This window comes from Lactuca sativa, chromosome 2, assembly GCF_002870075.4.
Source record: "Lactuca sativa cultivar Salinas chromosome 2, Lsat_Salinas_v11, whole genome shotgun sequence".
NCBI lineage: Eukaryota > Viridiplantae > Streptophyta > Magnoliopsida > Asterales > Asteraceae > Lactuca > Lactuca sativa.
Window position 1 is genome coordinate 123,968,897 of NC_056624.2, and position 18,055 is coordinate 123,986,951.

Sequence of the window (18,055 nt, forward strand, 5' to 3'; positions counted from 1 at the left end):
GTCACCAACTAACACTCACAGTCTATAACTGCTCCAAATCGGCTCAACCAATCCATGCCCACTATAACACATATGTCCCCCATCGCAATTGGGACCAGATCTATCGGAAACTCCACACCGAAGATCTCAAGAATACATCCTCGAATCACATCCGTAGCATACACCGCTCGCTCGTTAGCTATAGAAACTCACAGAGGTCGACTCAACACCTCTTGTCGGATACTAATGTGCTGACTAAATGCCAAGGAAACAAATGACCGACTCGCACCTGAGTCAAATAACACCAAAGCAGGTACAAAATTCACAAGAAAAGTACCTACGCATATCATCATATAAGCACAATATCTCAACTCAAAAATAAATAAAGAATACATACCAGCCACAACATCGGGCGCTGCATGGACCTCCTCTGTTGTCAACTGGAAAGGTCTCTCACGAGCCTTCGGTGCCTCGGCATTCACTGGCCGAACCTCGGTAACCCTAGCAGCAGGCGCAAATCCCTGTGTTGACCCTTGATGCAACTGCGGACACTCGGCCTTCCGATGGCCAGTCTATTTGTAATGAAAACAAACCATAAATCCCTTGGGGCAATCCTTGGTGATATGCCCCTTCTTGCCACATTTGTAGCAAGCACCCGATTGACAGACCCCCTCATGTCCGTTACCGCACTTCCCACAAGTGCGGCACTTCTGGCCTCTAGTCCTCGAATCAACGGACTTGGTCCGCGTGGCTGCCAGCTGAGACTGAGCCGGCCGCCGATCCATCCTCTGAGAATCGGCCTCCTCCCTGGCCTGAGTCTCCAACTCAATCTCCCTCTTCCGGGTCTTTTCCTGGAGTTCAGCAAATGTCCGGTACATCGAGTTCGACACGAACTCTCGAATGTCTCTCCTCAGAATGCCCAAATACTGACTCATACGTGCCTGCTCAGTAGACACCTGCTCAAGGCAGAACATCGCCCTCTCATGAAACTTCCTCGTAATCACAGTGACCGAATCAGTACCCTACTTGAGGGTCAAGAACTCCTTAACCAACCGTTCCCTCTCCACCGGGGGAACATACTCATCTCTGAACATGGTGGTGAACCTCTCCCATGTCACCTCTGAAATCTCTGCAACTGTAAAGCTTGCCGTCATGAACTTCCACCAGTCCTTCACTCCTAAGCGAAGCTGGTTCAATGCGAACTGAACCCTCAGATGCTCCGGACATGAACACGTATAGAAGCATCCCTCAATATCAGCAATCCACCTCATCGTAGCAATCGGATCCTGCATCCCATCAAACTCAGGTGGCTTCATGTTGCTGAACTCCCGAAACAACAACGAGTCACCTCCTTGAGGCCTGGCAGCAGCCACAGATGCGGTAGCTGCAGCAGTAGCAGCCTCAGTCACCGCGGCGTACCGCTCGTCGAAAGTCTCAATCAGTGTGGTCTTGATAGACCCAAACATCTTCGAAATCTAGGCCCTGATCGCCGCCGCCACCTAATCGTGGATCATTTGACGAAGCTCCTCGTCACTCACACCGCTCGCCTTAGGTCTGTGGCATGTCCCAACCATGATGTCTCTGAAATATAACATAATAATATCAAAGACTCGCTTGATCATGCTTGCACTCGATAACTCGGCCCTACTTGTTCCTTAGTACCCAAAGGATTCTTACTTAGAGTGCGCACTGCTCCGGTGTCTTCGGTAGTACGGGCCCTTATACTAGCGTCTACACTGCATCAGTATTCACCCTAAGTCCTCCTCCTTGGATCCCAGATCACAAGTACTCTATATCTCACTGGCATAGGCTACCTTTCGGTAGATCACTTATCAGCCCCTCACTGCTACCTACTCGCTCTCAAGCATCACATAGCAACACAATCCTTCCTAGGCTAAGGCATCACAAAATCAGGTCACTCTAGTCCTAATATGAATACCTAGCCAACTCTAGCATGCATATCACATCATAACATATCTCGTAACACATAGTGTAAGGGTATTTTGGGAAACCATCGTTCGGGCGCTGGCTGATCGTACACACACTGCTCCATTCTGTCTTCCTTAAAACCTTTTACTCTTTTAGAAAAATTGTTTATTTTATGAAAACTTTCTGAAATCCTCAGTTTGAGTTCAGATTCATCCAAATATGCACCCGAATCCCTCAAACCAAGGCTCTGATACCAATTTGTAACAATGTAAATTTTCAAAACAATTTTTTTCATTTCAAAAATGTATTTTCATCCGTAAATAAAAAGATAAATCCAATGTATCAATATCTTCATAACAAATATATCAAATCCCAAGATCAAATCATATCCAAATCCATTGGTGTGTATACGAGTCAAGTCGGCGCCTTCCCGCGATCGTCACTAGTACCTGAAACACATTACACATAACATTGTAAGCATAAAAGCTTAGTGAGTTCCCCAATAAACCACTTACACACATACGCCTTTCCAGACCATACTCTACACGACCTTTCGGTCCATTTGTCTCAGGGGACATCCGTCCAAGTCCCAGTAGTCCTTCCGGTCCTACTCATATCGACCTTCCGGTCCATGACTCCCTGACCTTCCGGTCCACTTCATAATGCCTTCCGGTCCATATCATACATAGCATACATATCACATACATAACGCATACAGAACATGCAACGCATAGCATATAATACATACATCTCATAGTATCCAAGACCTTCCGGTCACACATAGGTACATTTCTAGGTACAGTATAGTGAGAAGACTCACCTCGGATATCTCGATAAATCTCTAACTCGGGAATCCTGCTCTAACCTCCTCCTAATCATATAAGGTGGTTTCACTAATCAGTACAACTTTCAAAATCAGCATAAATCTCTTCCTAAGATCTCTCAGGAGGGTAAAAGACCATTTTACCCCTCCAATGGCCCAAAGGTCCAAACTTCGACTTAAACCCTAAAAGTCAGCAAAAGTCAACCTTCTAAGGTACACGGCGCGTACCAGATCTGTATGCTGAGCGTACCTGGTGGCTTCACAGAATTAGGGTATGCAGCCTCTTACACCGAGCGTACTGGAAGTACGTCCAGCGTAACTCCTAGCTTTCTCCTCCTTGTCATTCTGGTCTTAATCGGTTAAGCCACACGTCTAAATCATAGATCTGGCCACTTCTGAGTCTCTTAATGCATAAAGTTGGTGACTTTAAGCCTTTGCATGGATGAAAGAGTCACCAACACACAAATCATTCCATAAACAACACTTTTGGGCTCCTACTACTAGCATGACTCCAAAGTAACGACCAAGATAGGATTTTTATGGATCAACTACCCTCAAAATACTGAAATGGGACCGATCTAGGTCTTGGTACCCTTTTTGCTCATAAAGTCTCCACCTTTGGGACTTAAACCCTAGAAATGACTCACGAACACCAAATCAATTATCAAGGGAAAGTTTTGATCTTTTTACCTCTAAATGAAACTCCTTTCTCTATAGATCTCAGATCCAAGTCCTAATTACAAGCCTCGATCTCCACAAGCACTTCTCCTTCTTCTTCTCTAACACACAAAAGCAAAATAGCTCAAATCACACACTCACAAGCTTTAGGATGTAGGAACACTCTCTTAGGGTTTCTCTCTATGACAATGGAGGCAGAGGATAAGACTATAGCATCCGATTTATAGTGCACAACAATTAATTAGGGTTTTGAGTTTGGGCTGATTACGCCCAATGTAGCCCAATGTACGCCCAACGTACTCCATCGAGTTCGCGTCCAAATAAGGAGCATGAGTACGCGCAGCGTACTCATTTGCGTCATTATTCCTCTTAAGGGCTAAATGCGACATCTTGGAAAAGAATAAGGGTTTGAGAGCTTACCTGAAATTTCAGGATGTTACACGACCGGTCAGTGCGAGCATCGGAGGTCTACTGGGATTACGTGTTGAGGCTGTTCGAGAAAGGTTACGTGGTAGACTTAGTTCCCATACCTTTGCGAAGGAACAAGGTTATTATTGGTATAGATTGGCTAAGCCCCAATGAGGCAGTGATCGACTGTGCTCAGCATGTTGGTGCGGATCAGGAACCCAAAGGTGGGAGAGCTGGTGATCTAAGCTGGGAGGCCACAGTGAGGACCAGCTTTATGTTCAGCAGCGAGAGCGAGGCGCTACCTCCAGCAGGATTGCACAGGATTTTTTGCCTATGTTACGGATACCCGGTAGGCGGGAAAGGCGATGGTGGGCGATGTGCCCGAGGTATGGGAGTTTGCGGATGTATTCCCCGAGGAGTTTCCTGGGATACCTCCAAAGAGGCAGTTGGACTTCAGGATTGACCTCGTCCCTGGTGCGACTCCGATAGCCAAAGCAACGTATCGATTGGCTCCTCCTGAGATGCAAGAGTTGTCTACACAGTTGCAGGAGCTGTTGGACAAGGGATTCATCAGACTGAGCAGTTCACCTTGAGGAGCCCCGATTCTATTTGTGAAGAAGAAGGACGGGTCGCATTGAATGTGTATAGATTACCAGGAGCTGAATAAGGTAACGGTGATGAACTGTTTCCCACTCCCGAGGATGACCTCTTTGACCAACTACAAGGAGCGTCTTGGTTCTCCAAGATTGATCTGCGTTTAGGATATCAACAGATGAGGGTCAGAGAGGAGGATGTGCAGAAGACTGCGTTCCGGATGCGCTATGGTCACTACGAGTTCGTGGTGATGCCTTTTGGTCTCACCAATGCTCCTGTCGCGTTCATGGATCTCATTAACCGCGTGTGCAAACCGATGTTGGATCGGTCTATGATAGTTTTCATCGATGACATCTTGGTTTATTCCAAGACGCGAGAGCAGCATGAGGAGCATTTTCGGGAGGTTTTAGATACTTTGAGGAGGGAGAACTTGTATGCTAAGTTCTCCAAGTGTGAGTTATGGTTGTGCGAAGTGTAGTTTCTTGGGCATCATGTCAACTAGGATGGGATTTCAGTGGATCCGGTCGAGGTAGAGGTCGTGATGAGGTGGGAAGTCCCGAGGTCTCCATCTGAGATTCAGAGCTTCCTAGGGCTAGCAGACTACTATCGGAGATTCATCTAGGACTTCTCCAAGATAGTCGTACCTCTGACCATGCTAACAAGGAAAGTCGTGGTCTTTCGCTGGGGGCCTGAGCAGCAGGCTGCGTTTGAGACATTGAGACAGAGATTGTGTGAGGCGCCAATATTAGCCTTGCCGGAGGGCATGGAGGATTTTGTAGTGTACTGCGATGCGTCCATATCGGATTTGGGTGCAGTATTGATGTAGAGAGGGTATGTTATAGCTTACACTTCGATGCAGCTGAAGCCTCACGAGGCGAACTACCCGACACTTGATTTGGAGCTAGGGGCGGTTGCTTTTGCCCTCAAGATTTAGCGTCATTACCTTTAATGGGTTTGTTGTACCATTTACACAGACCACAAGAGCCTGAGGTATCTCATGGACCAGCCGAATCTGAACATGAGGTATCGTTAGTGGTTAGATGTGGTGAAGGATTATGATTATGAGATTCTTACCACCCGGGAAAGGCCAATGTGGTGGCCGATGCGCTCAGTTGCAAGGCGGTGCCGATTAGAGATATCTGCATGCGGATGACTGTGGTGACTTTGTTGTTGGAGCAGATCCGAGAGGCCCAAAAAGAGGCTATGAAGAAGGAACGTCGGAAGAGCGAGCGTATTGGGTCAGGTTTCCTCCTTCGGCTATGATAGCCGAGGGTCGTTGACCCTCCACCGTAGGGTGTGGGTCCCCTATCATGGAGGTGTGCGTCAGACATTGATGGAGGAGACGCACAAATCCAGTTTTTTTATCCATCCCGGGGCGACGAAGATGTATAGGTATCTTCGTCTTGACTATTGGTGGCCCTGCATGAAACGGGACATAGCATCGTATGTGGAGCGGTGCTTGACCTGCAAGAAGGTCAAGGCCGAACATCAGAGGCCACACGGCAAGATGCAGTCATTGGATATTCCCATGTGGAAATGGAAAAATATCACCATGGACTTCCTCACCAAACTTCCCAGGACCGCGCGGGGAGTGGATTCCATATGGGTCATTGTGAATCAATTGCCCAAGAGCGCCCACTTTATACCGATCCAGGAGAGTATATCGGCTGAGAAGTTGGTCGACATCTACATTCGAGAGGTGGTGGCGCGGCACGGGGTGCCAGTGTCAGTGATTTCAGACAGGGACGTGCGGTTTACTTCCAGGTTCTGGAAGAAATTCTACGACGAGTTGGGTACTCGCCTCCACCTTAGCACCGCTTTTCATCCGCAGACGGATGGTCACAGTGAGCGGACCATCCAGACTCTGGAGGATATGCTGCGGGCATGTGTGTTAGACTTTGGTGGTAGTTGGGATACTTACCTCCCATTGTCTGAATTCTCCTACCACAACAGCTACCACGTGAGTATCGATCGTCCTCCCTTTGACATATTATACGGGAGGAAGTGCAAGACCCCGATATGTTGGGGTGAGATTGGCCAGAGGGTCATGGGGAGCTCCGAAGTGGTGGTCAAGACGACAGGGAGGATCCAACAGGCCAGGAGCAGGCTCCAGACTGCACAGAGTTAGCAGAAAAGCTATGCCGACAAGCATCGTTCAGACTTGGAATTCCAGGTCGGGGATATGGTTCTCCTGAAGGTGTCGCCATCGAAAGGCATCATTCGATTCAGGAAGCGGGGCAAGCTGGGCTCCAGGTACATTGGACCCTTCAGGGTTATAACCCGGGTGGGCAGGGTGGCATATCGGATGGATTTTCCAGCCGAACTCAGTCAGATCCACAACACTTTCCACGTCTCCCAGTTGCGGAAGTGTCTGGTGGACGACTCGGCGGTGGTGCTCCTAGAGGATATTCAGGTTGGTAATAGCCTGAACTACATTGAGCGGCCTGTGGCGATCCTCGACCAGAAGACAAAGGACCTGAGAAACAAGAGGTTCGAGCTGGTGAAGGTGCAATGGTAGCACCGGAAGGGCTCGGAAGTGGACATGGGAGTCGGTGGACGAGATGAGGGAGCATTATCCAGAGCTTTTCCAGGATCGAGCAGCAGACTTCGAGGACGAAGTCTAAAATAAGTGGGGGAGATTTGTAGCACCCGGTTCCTGGTATGTATTTCATTCAAGTGTTTTTCACAATTTCGACTAAGACTCGGCGAGTTGATGGGCAACTCGTCGAGTAGTAGCGACTTGGACCCGAGGGTTAAGTGGCGGACCCGTCGAGTCAGCGGCATGACTCGAAGAGTAGACTCTGGCAGGACAAAACCCTAATCCAAGGGTTTGCAACCTATTTAAACATCTTATTCAGCCTCCCTCGCCCCTTATGCTCTCACAACCCCCTCACATCAAACCCTAATCGTCCTTGGTGAAGATCTAAGGCTTTTTTAGTGATTCTTGGTGGTTTGTAGTGGCAAGAAGGAAGGAGAAGCTCGAGGAACCAAGAGGTTGGCCAGAGGCGTCAAACTTGTACATCATCTCCAGTTCTTGGAAGGTATAAAGTAGACACCTTGCTCCTTCTTGTATTAGATCCTTTTTAGGGGATATTTATGGATTCTATAAATTATTCTTGGTGACCAACCATGATTGCAAGCATGGTGGGGGTTATGGTTTCAGATCCAGGCTCATTAAAGGGTTAGAAAGCAGAAAGGGACTGCCTTTGCACCCATGGAAAGCCTCATGCAACTCAAGAGCTTCTTTTAGGGTCTTTTTAGCTCATAATCCCATGCATGCACATAAAGTTCGTAACTTTACGTGCTAGATCGATCTTAGGAGCCTAGATCTATCATTTGGACAAGTTTTGTTGTACATCAGAAATCGAGAAATGAGACTGGGACAATGTCGACTCAGCGAGTCGTTCTTGGGACTCGGTGAGTCCAAGGCTTGACTTCCCTTCTTCTGTTACGGTTCAAAGGAACCCAGTGAGTGTTAGAATGGCCTTAGAAGTGTCCAGGGGAGTGACCCAACGCATTGGACTTAGCCATAGACTTGGAGTTCATAGGACTAGATGACTGCATGAGCTGACTCGGCGAGTCCAAGGCAATCTCCTAACTGTTGAAGATGAACTCGACGAGTTGTTCATACAACTCGGCGAGTCAAGGATAGGACTTCTTTGTAGGACGAGGATGAACTCGACGAGTTGTTCATACAACTCGGCAATTCGAATGAAGGTTCATTCAAGGTTGTTTTAGAAGGAGAACTCGTCGAGTCATTGCTAAACTCGACAAGAAGAAGTATGAAGAAGGACACATGAAGGGTAGGGACTCGACGAGTTGGAAGCCCAACTCGGCGAGTCAAGTCAACTGGAAGTTGACTTTAACTTTGACTTTGACTTTGTCAGGGGTAAAATAATCATTTTACCCTAAGAACAGCTATCAATGTCTAACTAAGTGTTTTATGTGAATTATAGTCGGAGGATCATCGAAGGAGCAGTCAGACATCTGTCGATCAACTTTTCAGCAGTCAGCCTTACGAAGTAAGTTACCTTCCAGTAGGGGTGGTTCTAAGGCACCAATGTCGGCCCACCAGTAGGTGATTATGGTTGATATGGTTATCTTTGTGATAATTGTCTGGTTGTTATATCTGTGTTGAGAATGTCTTCAGTAGTAGTAGGGCACACTAGCCCTGGTTGCAGGTTGAAAGATACTGAAGGGGTGGATAAAACCCATGCATGTATAGTAATATGATTATGATATATCATTATGTGACTCAGTATGCTTATGTATGTTATTATGAAACCAATATGTTATTACCTATAATATGTAATAGGGATAGGGGTGAAATAGTCCCTGGATACTAGTTGAAAGATACTGAAGGGGAGGTTAGTTCCTAGGTATTGGTTGAAAGATATCGAAAGGGAGAGTAGCTCCCAGGTACCGGTTGAAATATACTGAAGGGGAGAATAGTTCCCAGTTACCGGTTGAAAGATACCAAAGGGGAGGATAGTTCCCGATTACCAATTGAAAGATACCAAAGGGGAGGGTAGCTCCCGGTTAGCGGTTGAAAGATACCGAAGGGGAGGGTAGCTCCCAGTTACCGGTTGAAAGATATGATGATTATGAGTTGTGGGTATGATGGGGGGAACTCACTAAGCTTCGTGCTTACAATTTTAGTTTTGGTTTCAGGTACCTCTTCATCCAAGGGGAAGGAGCCGGTGGTGTGGCAACGCATAACACACATACACACATGTTTTCCGCATGGAGCTTCCTGGGAATGTACTCTGATTTATTTTACTTTTGACAAAATGCTTTTTATGGGGACCTGTTTTAGATTATAGACACATTGGTTGTGACATGAGATATCATTGTGAATGTTTTTATATAGATGGTTTTATGTTACAATTTGTTTAAAAAAATGAAATTTTTGCCTTGAATTTTGGGATGTTACATTAAAAGTGGAAGGACTAAAGCAGACAATGTTCAAAAGATTGAACATTGACCAAATATAGAACCTCCTTAAGAGGGGGAATGAATTCTAGAGGTCATCTAGGGTTTCCTTGGGCATTAAAGGGTGCATTGGATGCCTTAGGGAGGGAGTTAAGGGATTAGCGCTTATCTTAGGAAACTGCCTTATTCCTAGCTCCTTTGATCACCTATAAAAAAAACCCTCCATTGGGTTCTAAATTTTGGTCATCCTTATTCTTCAAGGAAAAGACAAAATTTTACTCCCCCCTCTCTTCTCTCTTCTCTCTTCAATTCTCCTAGTTGCTAGGGTTAGGTGTGAACAATCAGAGACATGAGATTTCTAGTGCTAGCATCCAAGTGGTTTCAAGAAGGATTGTTTGATTGTTTACTACAACAATCACAAAGGTATCTAATTCTTATAATTCTGAAATTACCTTGTGTTATAGAGTTCTTGTTGTTCAATAGAATTTTAATTCAATAGAGTTATGACTAGATCTAATAGGTTGCATGTACCCTTAAGTGTATAAGGATTTATCCGAATTATTGCATGTAAAACCCATCAAGTTCATGATTTTTATTGTGTGAGTTCATGCCAAAAAATACAACCAAAATTATAAGAAAATCAAAATAAAAGGGAAACAAACACTTTGAATTCAAAACAAAATCGTTCTTGTCGTATCATCATGGAACTTGAAACCCTAATGTGTATATCTTTTACACGCGCTTTCCCAAACAATATATACATGATCATAAACATTAAGTTTCCAAAATTATTTCTAAGTGATATTAAAATTATTAAAGGCTTTCATACTATTATCGAATAATAAGGTGTTCTTCTTCATAAGAAAATAGTTAATTAAACAGAAAACAACATAAACATTTAAATCAGGAATATATTGATTAAATACTAAATCATGATTATATCTATTAATAGAAACCATAACCTTGATATTTTTAACACATGTGAAGAAGATTGAGGAAGTCAAACAAGAGTCCATCGGACAACGTCATACCCCTTACCAACAAAAAACCAAGAACTCTAGCTTTGGAGACTTGAGAATTTTGACCACCATGAAACTTGTGTTTTCTTTAGGTTATTTCCCAGAGATGAGAAGATGTGGAGAAGGAAAAGGGAGGACAACTTTAAGGTTTTGAATAGACCCTTGAACCCCTTATGCTTGCTCCTTTTATATAGTTGGTGGAAATCTTATCATGTCCAAATTTGAATCAAGGATAATATTATTTTATTCATTAGTGGTTATCCTTTAGAATTATCTATTAATTATTCAAATAATTTATATAAGTATTTTAAAGCATACTTATTTAGTTTCCACCAATTAATCTCTAAATATTAATTAACGCTTTAACAAATAACAATTAATTACAATAAGTTCTAGTTATTTATTGACACTCATTAAATAATAAATAATTCCCTCTTTATTTATTTTTCAAGGTTTTTATCTTAGGTCAAGTGGGTAACCCATAAGGGCTCATGTAATTAATTTGTGTTAACATTATGTTGTTTAGTGGCCAAATCTCCAACAATATAGACTCCAAAAAAGGGAATGAGAATATTAAACCAATAATATATAAATATAAAATAACCATTAGTTATCCATTTATACAATATACATATTAAACGTGAAAAGAAAAAAATAATAAAGCCACAATACTCTTATCACCCTTTTCTGGCAACAAACAATTGAACTTTTTCTTAAATTTCCGGTATATAATCCTTCGAGCTCTTATTCAAGGATAGTATGACCCACAACGGCAAAAGGAAATGGTTTCAACAAAAAGATTGATGATGTGAAGTGCAATGTTTAAGACCTTATTACAATGAAATGGTTGTGGAAGAACACATTTTCAAACATCTCCTTGAGGAACCTTCTTTATGAAACTCGTATGAAAAATAAAACCTGCATCAATAGATATGAAGTTGTTTTAAATGTATCATAGCATTTAAAATTTTGTTATAATGTTGGGAATATTTCATGATATCGAAAAGAAATAAAAAAATATACTTACATGGTTGTATCTTGCAAACAACAAAGTTATGGGAATCTAGTAATTAGTTGGGGGTGGAGGAGAGCCATAGATGTATACAGGCGGAAGAGGTGATTTTACTGGTGGAGGTGGAGATACGTAGTGGTATGGAGGTGGTGGTGACTTAACTGGTGGTGGGGGTGATGTGTAATGGTATGGAGGTGGTGGAGATTTCACAGGTGGTGGAGGTGATGTGTAGTGGTATGGTGGCGGTGGGGACTTAACTGGTGGTGGAGGAGAGGTGTAGTGGTATGGTGGAGGTGGGGATTTAACTGGTGGTGGAGGTGATGTATAGTGGTATGGTGGTGGTGGAGACTTAACGGGTGGTGGGGGAGAAGTGTAGTGGTATGGAGGTGGTGGAGATTTCACAGGTGGTGGAGGTGATGTGTACTGGTATGGTGGTGGTGGGGACTTAACTGGTGGTGGAGGTGAAGAATAATGGTATGGTGGTGGTGGAGATTTAACCGGTGGAGGAGGCGATGTGTAGTGGTATGGTGGTGGTGGGGACTTAGTTGGTGGTGGAGGTGAGGTGTAATGGTATGGTGGTGGTGGGGACTTAACTGGTGGTGGTGGTGAGGTGTAATGGTATGGAGGAGGTGGAGATTTCATGGTTGGTGGAGGTGATGTATAATGGTAAGGTGGCGGTGGGGATTTAACCGGTGATGGTGGTGATGTATAGTGGTATGATGGTGGTGGTGACTTAATTGGTGGTGGAGGTGAGGTGTAGTGGTATGGGGGCGGTGGAGATTTCACGGGGGGTGGGGGTGATGAGTAGTGGTATGGTGGTGGTGGGGATTTTACCGGTGGAGGAGGTGAACTGTAGTGGTATGGTGGGGGTGGAGATTTCACCGGTGGTGGTGGTGATGTGTAATGGTAAGGCGGTGGAGGGGATTTTACAGGCGGGGGAGGTGAAGTGTAATGGTATGGTGGTGGTGGAGATTTCACGGGTGGGGGTGGTGATGTGTAGTGATATGGTGGAGGAGGAGATTTCACTGGTGGTGGAGGTGATGTATAGTGATATGGAGGAGGTGGTGACTTAATAGGTGGTGGAGGAGATGTGTAATGGTATGGTGGTGGAGGAGATTTCATCGGTGGTGGAGGTGATGTGTAGTGATAAGGTGGGGGTGGTGACTTCACCGGTGGTGGTGGTGAAGTGTAATGGTATGGTGGTGGTGGAGATTTCACTGGTGGTGGTGGTGAAGTGTAATGGTAAGGTGGGGGTGGAGACTTAACCGGTGGTGGAGGCGATTTGTAGTAGTATGGGGGAGGTGGTGATTTCTTAGGTGGTGGGGGTGATGTGTAGTGGTACTTGGGAGGAGACTTCACTGGTGGTGGAGGGGAAGTGTAGTGGTATGGTGGTGGTGGAGATTTAACCGGCGGTGGAGGAGATGTGTAGTGGTATGGAGGAGGTGGTGATTTCTTAGGTGGTGGGGGTGATGTGTAGTGATATGCCGGAGGACTCTTCATGGGTGGAGGGGGAGACTTGTATAAGTAAGTGGGTGGTGGAGATTTGTAATAATATGGAGAAGGAGTGGGCTCTGGTTTTGGCTTTGGCTTCTCACAAAGGGTAGAAGGAGTCTTAGGAGCATATGCAAATGGTTTAGCCTCAAGGACAACCTCATAAGCATTTTTGGATTTGACCATAAGCACGGCACCCTTCAAACCACCATGAAGATTTGTTGGAATATTACATTTGGTTCCATTTGGTGCCATATGAAGCTTAGCGGTACAAGCTTTTGCTCCTCCATATTTGGAATAGTCCAAACCCTCAACAGTAATTGCATATTTGCCATTGATCTTAGTCTTTCCATATGCAAAAATTTCTTTCTGGCCAACAGCCTTGCAAGTAATTTCGACAACGACACCTTTTTCAACACAAATAAAAAAAAAAAGTCAACTTCAAGTATATTTTTTGGTCCACCTTTTGTAATATGCCGGTTACTATAAAATGAAAACATGTTTATGATATGCATGATATGATTTTGGGTTTAAATACTTCAATCAAATAAACATTATTGACTCTTATACAAAAATAATTATAAATATATAACTTATGAATGTAGCCTTTCATAATAAGAATATGTTGAAACTTTAGCTTGTTATCTTTATTTATTTTTTTTTTTGAAGTGTTATGATTTATATGGTATACTAAGAAATCAATATATGATTATGTGCCTTAACAAGTTAACTCAAAACAGAAATTTTAGAAAATTAATGCTTCATTTTCTGAGAAATATACATAGCTTTCATTTTAATTTTTTAATATTTTATTTTAAAATGCAACACAGTAAGCGAATAAAACCAAAGCCTAAGATAAAAAAATTTCTGAAAATTAATTGTCTATATGTTCATATGTATCCTTGGGTAAAAGAGATGTGGAAAACCAGAAACATAGAACATGGGTCAACCATCAAAGAACATGCATACACATCAATTCATATAATATAAAACAGTTAAGGTAGTGCGAGAAACTAAAGTTTATACCTTTGAGGTGGTGCTTGGCGTGTGATTGGATTGGGTATTTCCAGTCATAGCAGCTGTAGCAGTAAACTTTGCCCACGACCTTTACGATGAGTTTCTTGTGGTGAGGGTAAGGTACTGGATAGTAGGATTTTGGTGGTGGTGGAGAAGTGTAGTAATAGTGTGGGGGAGACTTTGTTGGTGGTGGTGGGGATTTGTAGTAGTAAGGTGGTGGTGGAGAATGCACCGGAGGAGGAGGAGACTTGTAGTAGTATGGTGGTGGTGGTGACTTAACTGGTGGTGGTGGAGACTTGTATAAATATGGCGGTGGTGGTGAATGCACCGGTGGAGGTGGAGACTTGTACAAATATGGTGGTGGTGGTGAATGCACCGGTGGAGGTGGAGACTTGTAGTAGTATGGTGGTGGTGGTGATTTAACTGGGGGTGGAGGAGACTTGTATTCATATGGTGGTGGTGGTGAATGTACCGGTGGTGGTGGAGACTTGTACAAATATGGCGGTGGTGGTGAATGCACCGGTGGTGGTGGAGACTTGTACAAATATGGCGGTGGTGGTGAATGCACCGGTGGTGGTGGAGACTTGTACAAATATGGCGGTGGTGGTGAATGCACCGGTGGTGGTGGGGACTTGTAAAGATATGGTGGTGGTGGTGAATGCACTGGTGGTGGTGGAGACTTATACATATATGGTGGTGGTGGTGAAGAATAGATATAAGGATCAGCCGAGACAGCTATAAGGTTAGCAATGCCAAAGACGGTTAATGCGATGACTATAGGCCATAAAGGGGCCCTAAACGGGACACCGGTGGTAACTCTCATGGTTCACCGGTAGTTAGAGAGGATGGGGTTGAGGGAGGGAGGTTATGCTTTTGGATGCAAAGCTGAGAGGTATAAATAGCAAGTAACACCAAGAGAATAGCCTATAATTTGTATATTAAAACACATGTCAACGATTCCAAGACAACTAGGCCACTTTCTTCTTTTTTTAAGCGCTCGTTCTCAAGAGTTACTTATTTGGGTTGACATTAAATTTATTAAATTTATTTTATCTCAAGCTTAACTTGAACTATTCAATAGACGAAGTTTATATATTTGACTTGTTTTCATTTCAATAAGGCGTCTCTGCGAACTTTGGGTTACCTCTTGGTAAGTGGAGTCAAATATACATGATTTGATTTTATATTGTTTGAATACTAATATTTAATGCACTTAATGGTTCAGACTGCTATACATGAAATTTCGAAGAATATGGTTTCTGTGTCTATTAGGTAATTATCATAATTTATTTTGGTTGTATGTGCTTGTACTGATGCATTTATTTATGAATTGAACTTTATTAAGTGCATATAGTTTAAAATTGAAAATGCATTGTTTGTATTTACCAACATAAACTTACAAACTCCATTGCTAACATTCTTTCTGTTTACTGTAATGTTTCTATTACCATCTGATCTGAATGTTAATGATAAAACCAACTTTATGTTAAGAGATGAGCAAGTGATGTGCACATCTTGTATTTTATCTAGAATCCTCTTACGCCACATATGTATATTATCTGGTCAATGCTTGTTGTTAGTCATCCTTATTTATCTCACAATTAGCTGTAGCATCAATATATATACATCATTGTATATCCCCCTGTAAATACACCTTGAATATATATAAGATACTCTTTCTGTATTCTCTTCTTTTCTTATAATTTAAAACAAAAAAAAAAAATGAAATTAATGGGTAATAAATAAATAAAGTACCAGTTGCTTATTTCTCTTTGCTAGTAGTGAATAGTACCATGGATAGAGCTATCGATCGAGAGACTCTTTTCTAACGCCATCCAGGTTTCTATTATAATATGGTACTTTACCCTTCATTAATTTCAGTAATATATCATATGTTAAAAAAGTTCCAAAAGGTAAACGATAAATTTTATCACGTGGTAAAACTCCAAAACAAAAACCGAATAAAACATATAAATTAAAGAAGTAGAAAATAAATAACGTTCTTTCACATGTCAGATATCTATTTATAATATTATCTTTCACATATTAGGATGCTAATTAAACTTAAGAAAACTTAATTTAAGCTTTAAAAGATGTACTGTGCCACTAATAGTACATCCTTACCGTCATATAAAACTCCCATTTTTAGTTAATTATTTTCCAAAAACATAGAAAAAGCGATACTGATTATTTTAAGCAAATTTAATTTTAAAACCATGTGTCATGCTCTAGTTAGTGTGTGGGAACACTTGAATGAATTTTCTTAATCATCTTTTTCTCATGCAACCCAATTGGAGAGGATTAGTGCGATCTTGAACTTGTTTATTTAGAATACATGAATTGAAAACGAAAATAACAACGATGTATCGTTGGTTCACTTGATAATATTTTGTTAATTTTAGTATTTTAATCATATACATTTTAAACAAATTTTAGTGTATATATATATATATATATATATATATATATATATATATATATATATATATATATATATATATATATATATACTAGGTTAAAACCTGTGGAAACCACGGGTATAGAAGGAAAAAAAACTATTGATAATTTAAAATGGTAATGAAAAAGCAAAGATTTATAAAAATTATTAAATTTAGAAGTTTGTGTATAAGTTCGTAAGGATTACTATTTTCTTTTTGAATTACACAAAAAAGAAAAAGAAAAAAAACCAACATAAATAACGTTGTAAGATTGCAAGTACAATTTTGCTATGTGTAATTTGCAGAAATATTTTCAATTGAAGATGATATCACAATTAAAGACATAGCAAAACAGCAAATAAAATAAAACTTAACAATAAAGTAATTAACAATTGAATTAGAAAATATATACAGGGATGTACAAAAAACATTGAACATATTTGATATTGTTTATTTGATATGAAAGATAATCAAATTAATAAACAATAAAATTTATTCATTCAATAGATGAATGGAAAAAGGAAGTGTATTACATTACATATGTCATAACAATAAAGAAAACATTGAGAAATCATTTGCGACACAAGTTGGTGCAAAAAATCGATGGCGAATACTTTCAAAACTAAATCCGATTGTTAACCTATCCCAATAACATTCACATTTCCATTTTAATTACAACAAAGAGGGAATAAACGAAGAAAGTGCCGACAACTAAAGTTTGAACTATAATGGGTGATGAAAACATTCAAAAATGGGATTCGACATGTTAAATGTATACTTTACATTAGTCACTCATACATTTAATTTGGTTGGTGAGAGCAAAAATCCAACAAATGTTTAATTTTTCTTCGTTATAACCAAAGAAATTATAAATTATGATTGATGATTACCTATTTGAAGACCAAAACTTGTTCAACTAAAAGAAGAGAGGTTTGTTTCAATGGGAAGATGAAGCAATTGAGAAGAATCTGAAGGACGAAGTCAAGTTTATACAAAGAGAATGAAATACTCTATTGAGAAAATTATATTGCGAACTTCAGTGGGTTTAAAATTTTGATAATTTTTTTTATAAAAGTATGATTATATTTTTTGTCAAAGACAATTCATTCAGAAATTTATGTTTTTTTTACAGGTGTCATCCAATTAAAAATCCATCAAACCAAAAGAGGTAACATAGTGAAATAAATCTGATAATTTGACATTATAATAAACGAATAAATGAATGCACATTGCTATTTTTTGCATTAATACAAAGATACTTAAATTTCATTAAATTGAAAATATGACCCTATAATAAAAAGGGAATGGGTTTACTTAATGGCAGTAGGTACTCCTGCTTCAACCAATGAACAAATGAATAAAGTCAAAACATTGATTTGAATGATAAACCTTGCAGCAACCTAGACAACTTTAATGAATGATTCCCCAGAGTATCTTTATCCCTAATAATGATAATTAACCAAAAATCTTCAAACAGTAATAAAGAAAATGGGATTTAATCAACGTGAATAAACCAGATAATCAAGATTATGAAGCCAATCAATTAACTTCGGTATGGATCAAGTGAGATTTAGTAAATATGAATAACCTGACAATCAAGATTATCTAACGAATCAAAATATCTTTGTTTTCCTATGTTTCTAAAATCAAATGCTAACAACACATGAGAAAAAAAATTTATTTTCTGCTACCATCACCTGTATGCACACCAATATCAGAATATAAATCACAGTGC

The 18,055-nt window shown here is 41.1% G+C and overlaps 1 protein-coding gene across 1 annotated transcript; it reads right to left on the reverse strand.

Moving 5' to 3' along the window:
- Positions 1-10,933: 10,933 nt before the first annotated feature.
- Positions 10,934-14,769, reverse strand: LOC111921785 (extensin-2). The gene is made up of 3 exons (XM_023917367.3): positions 13,892-14,769; positions 11,390-13,272; positions 10,934-11,280 (listed from the first exon to the last, which is right to left on the reverse strand). The coding sequence occupies exons 1-2, from the start codon at positions 14,703-14,705 to the stop codon at positions 11,426-11,428; spliced, it is 2,661 nt and encodes an 886-aa protein (XP_023773135.2). The 5' UTR covers positions 14,706-14,769; the 3' UTR covers positions 10,934-11,280; positions 11,390-11,425.
- Positions 14,770-18,055: the final 3,286 nt, after the last annotated feature.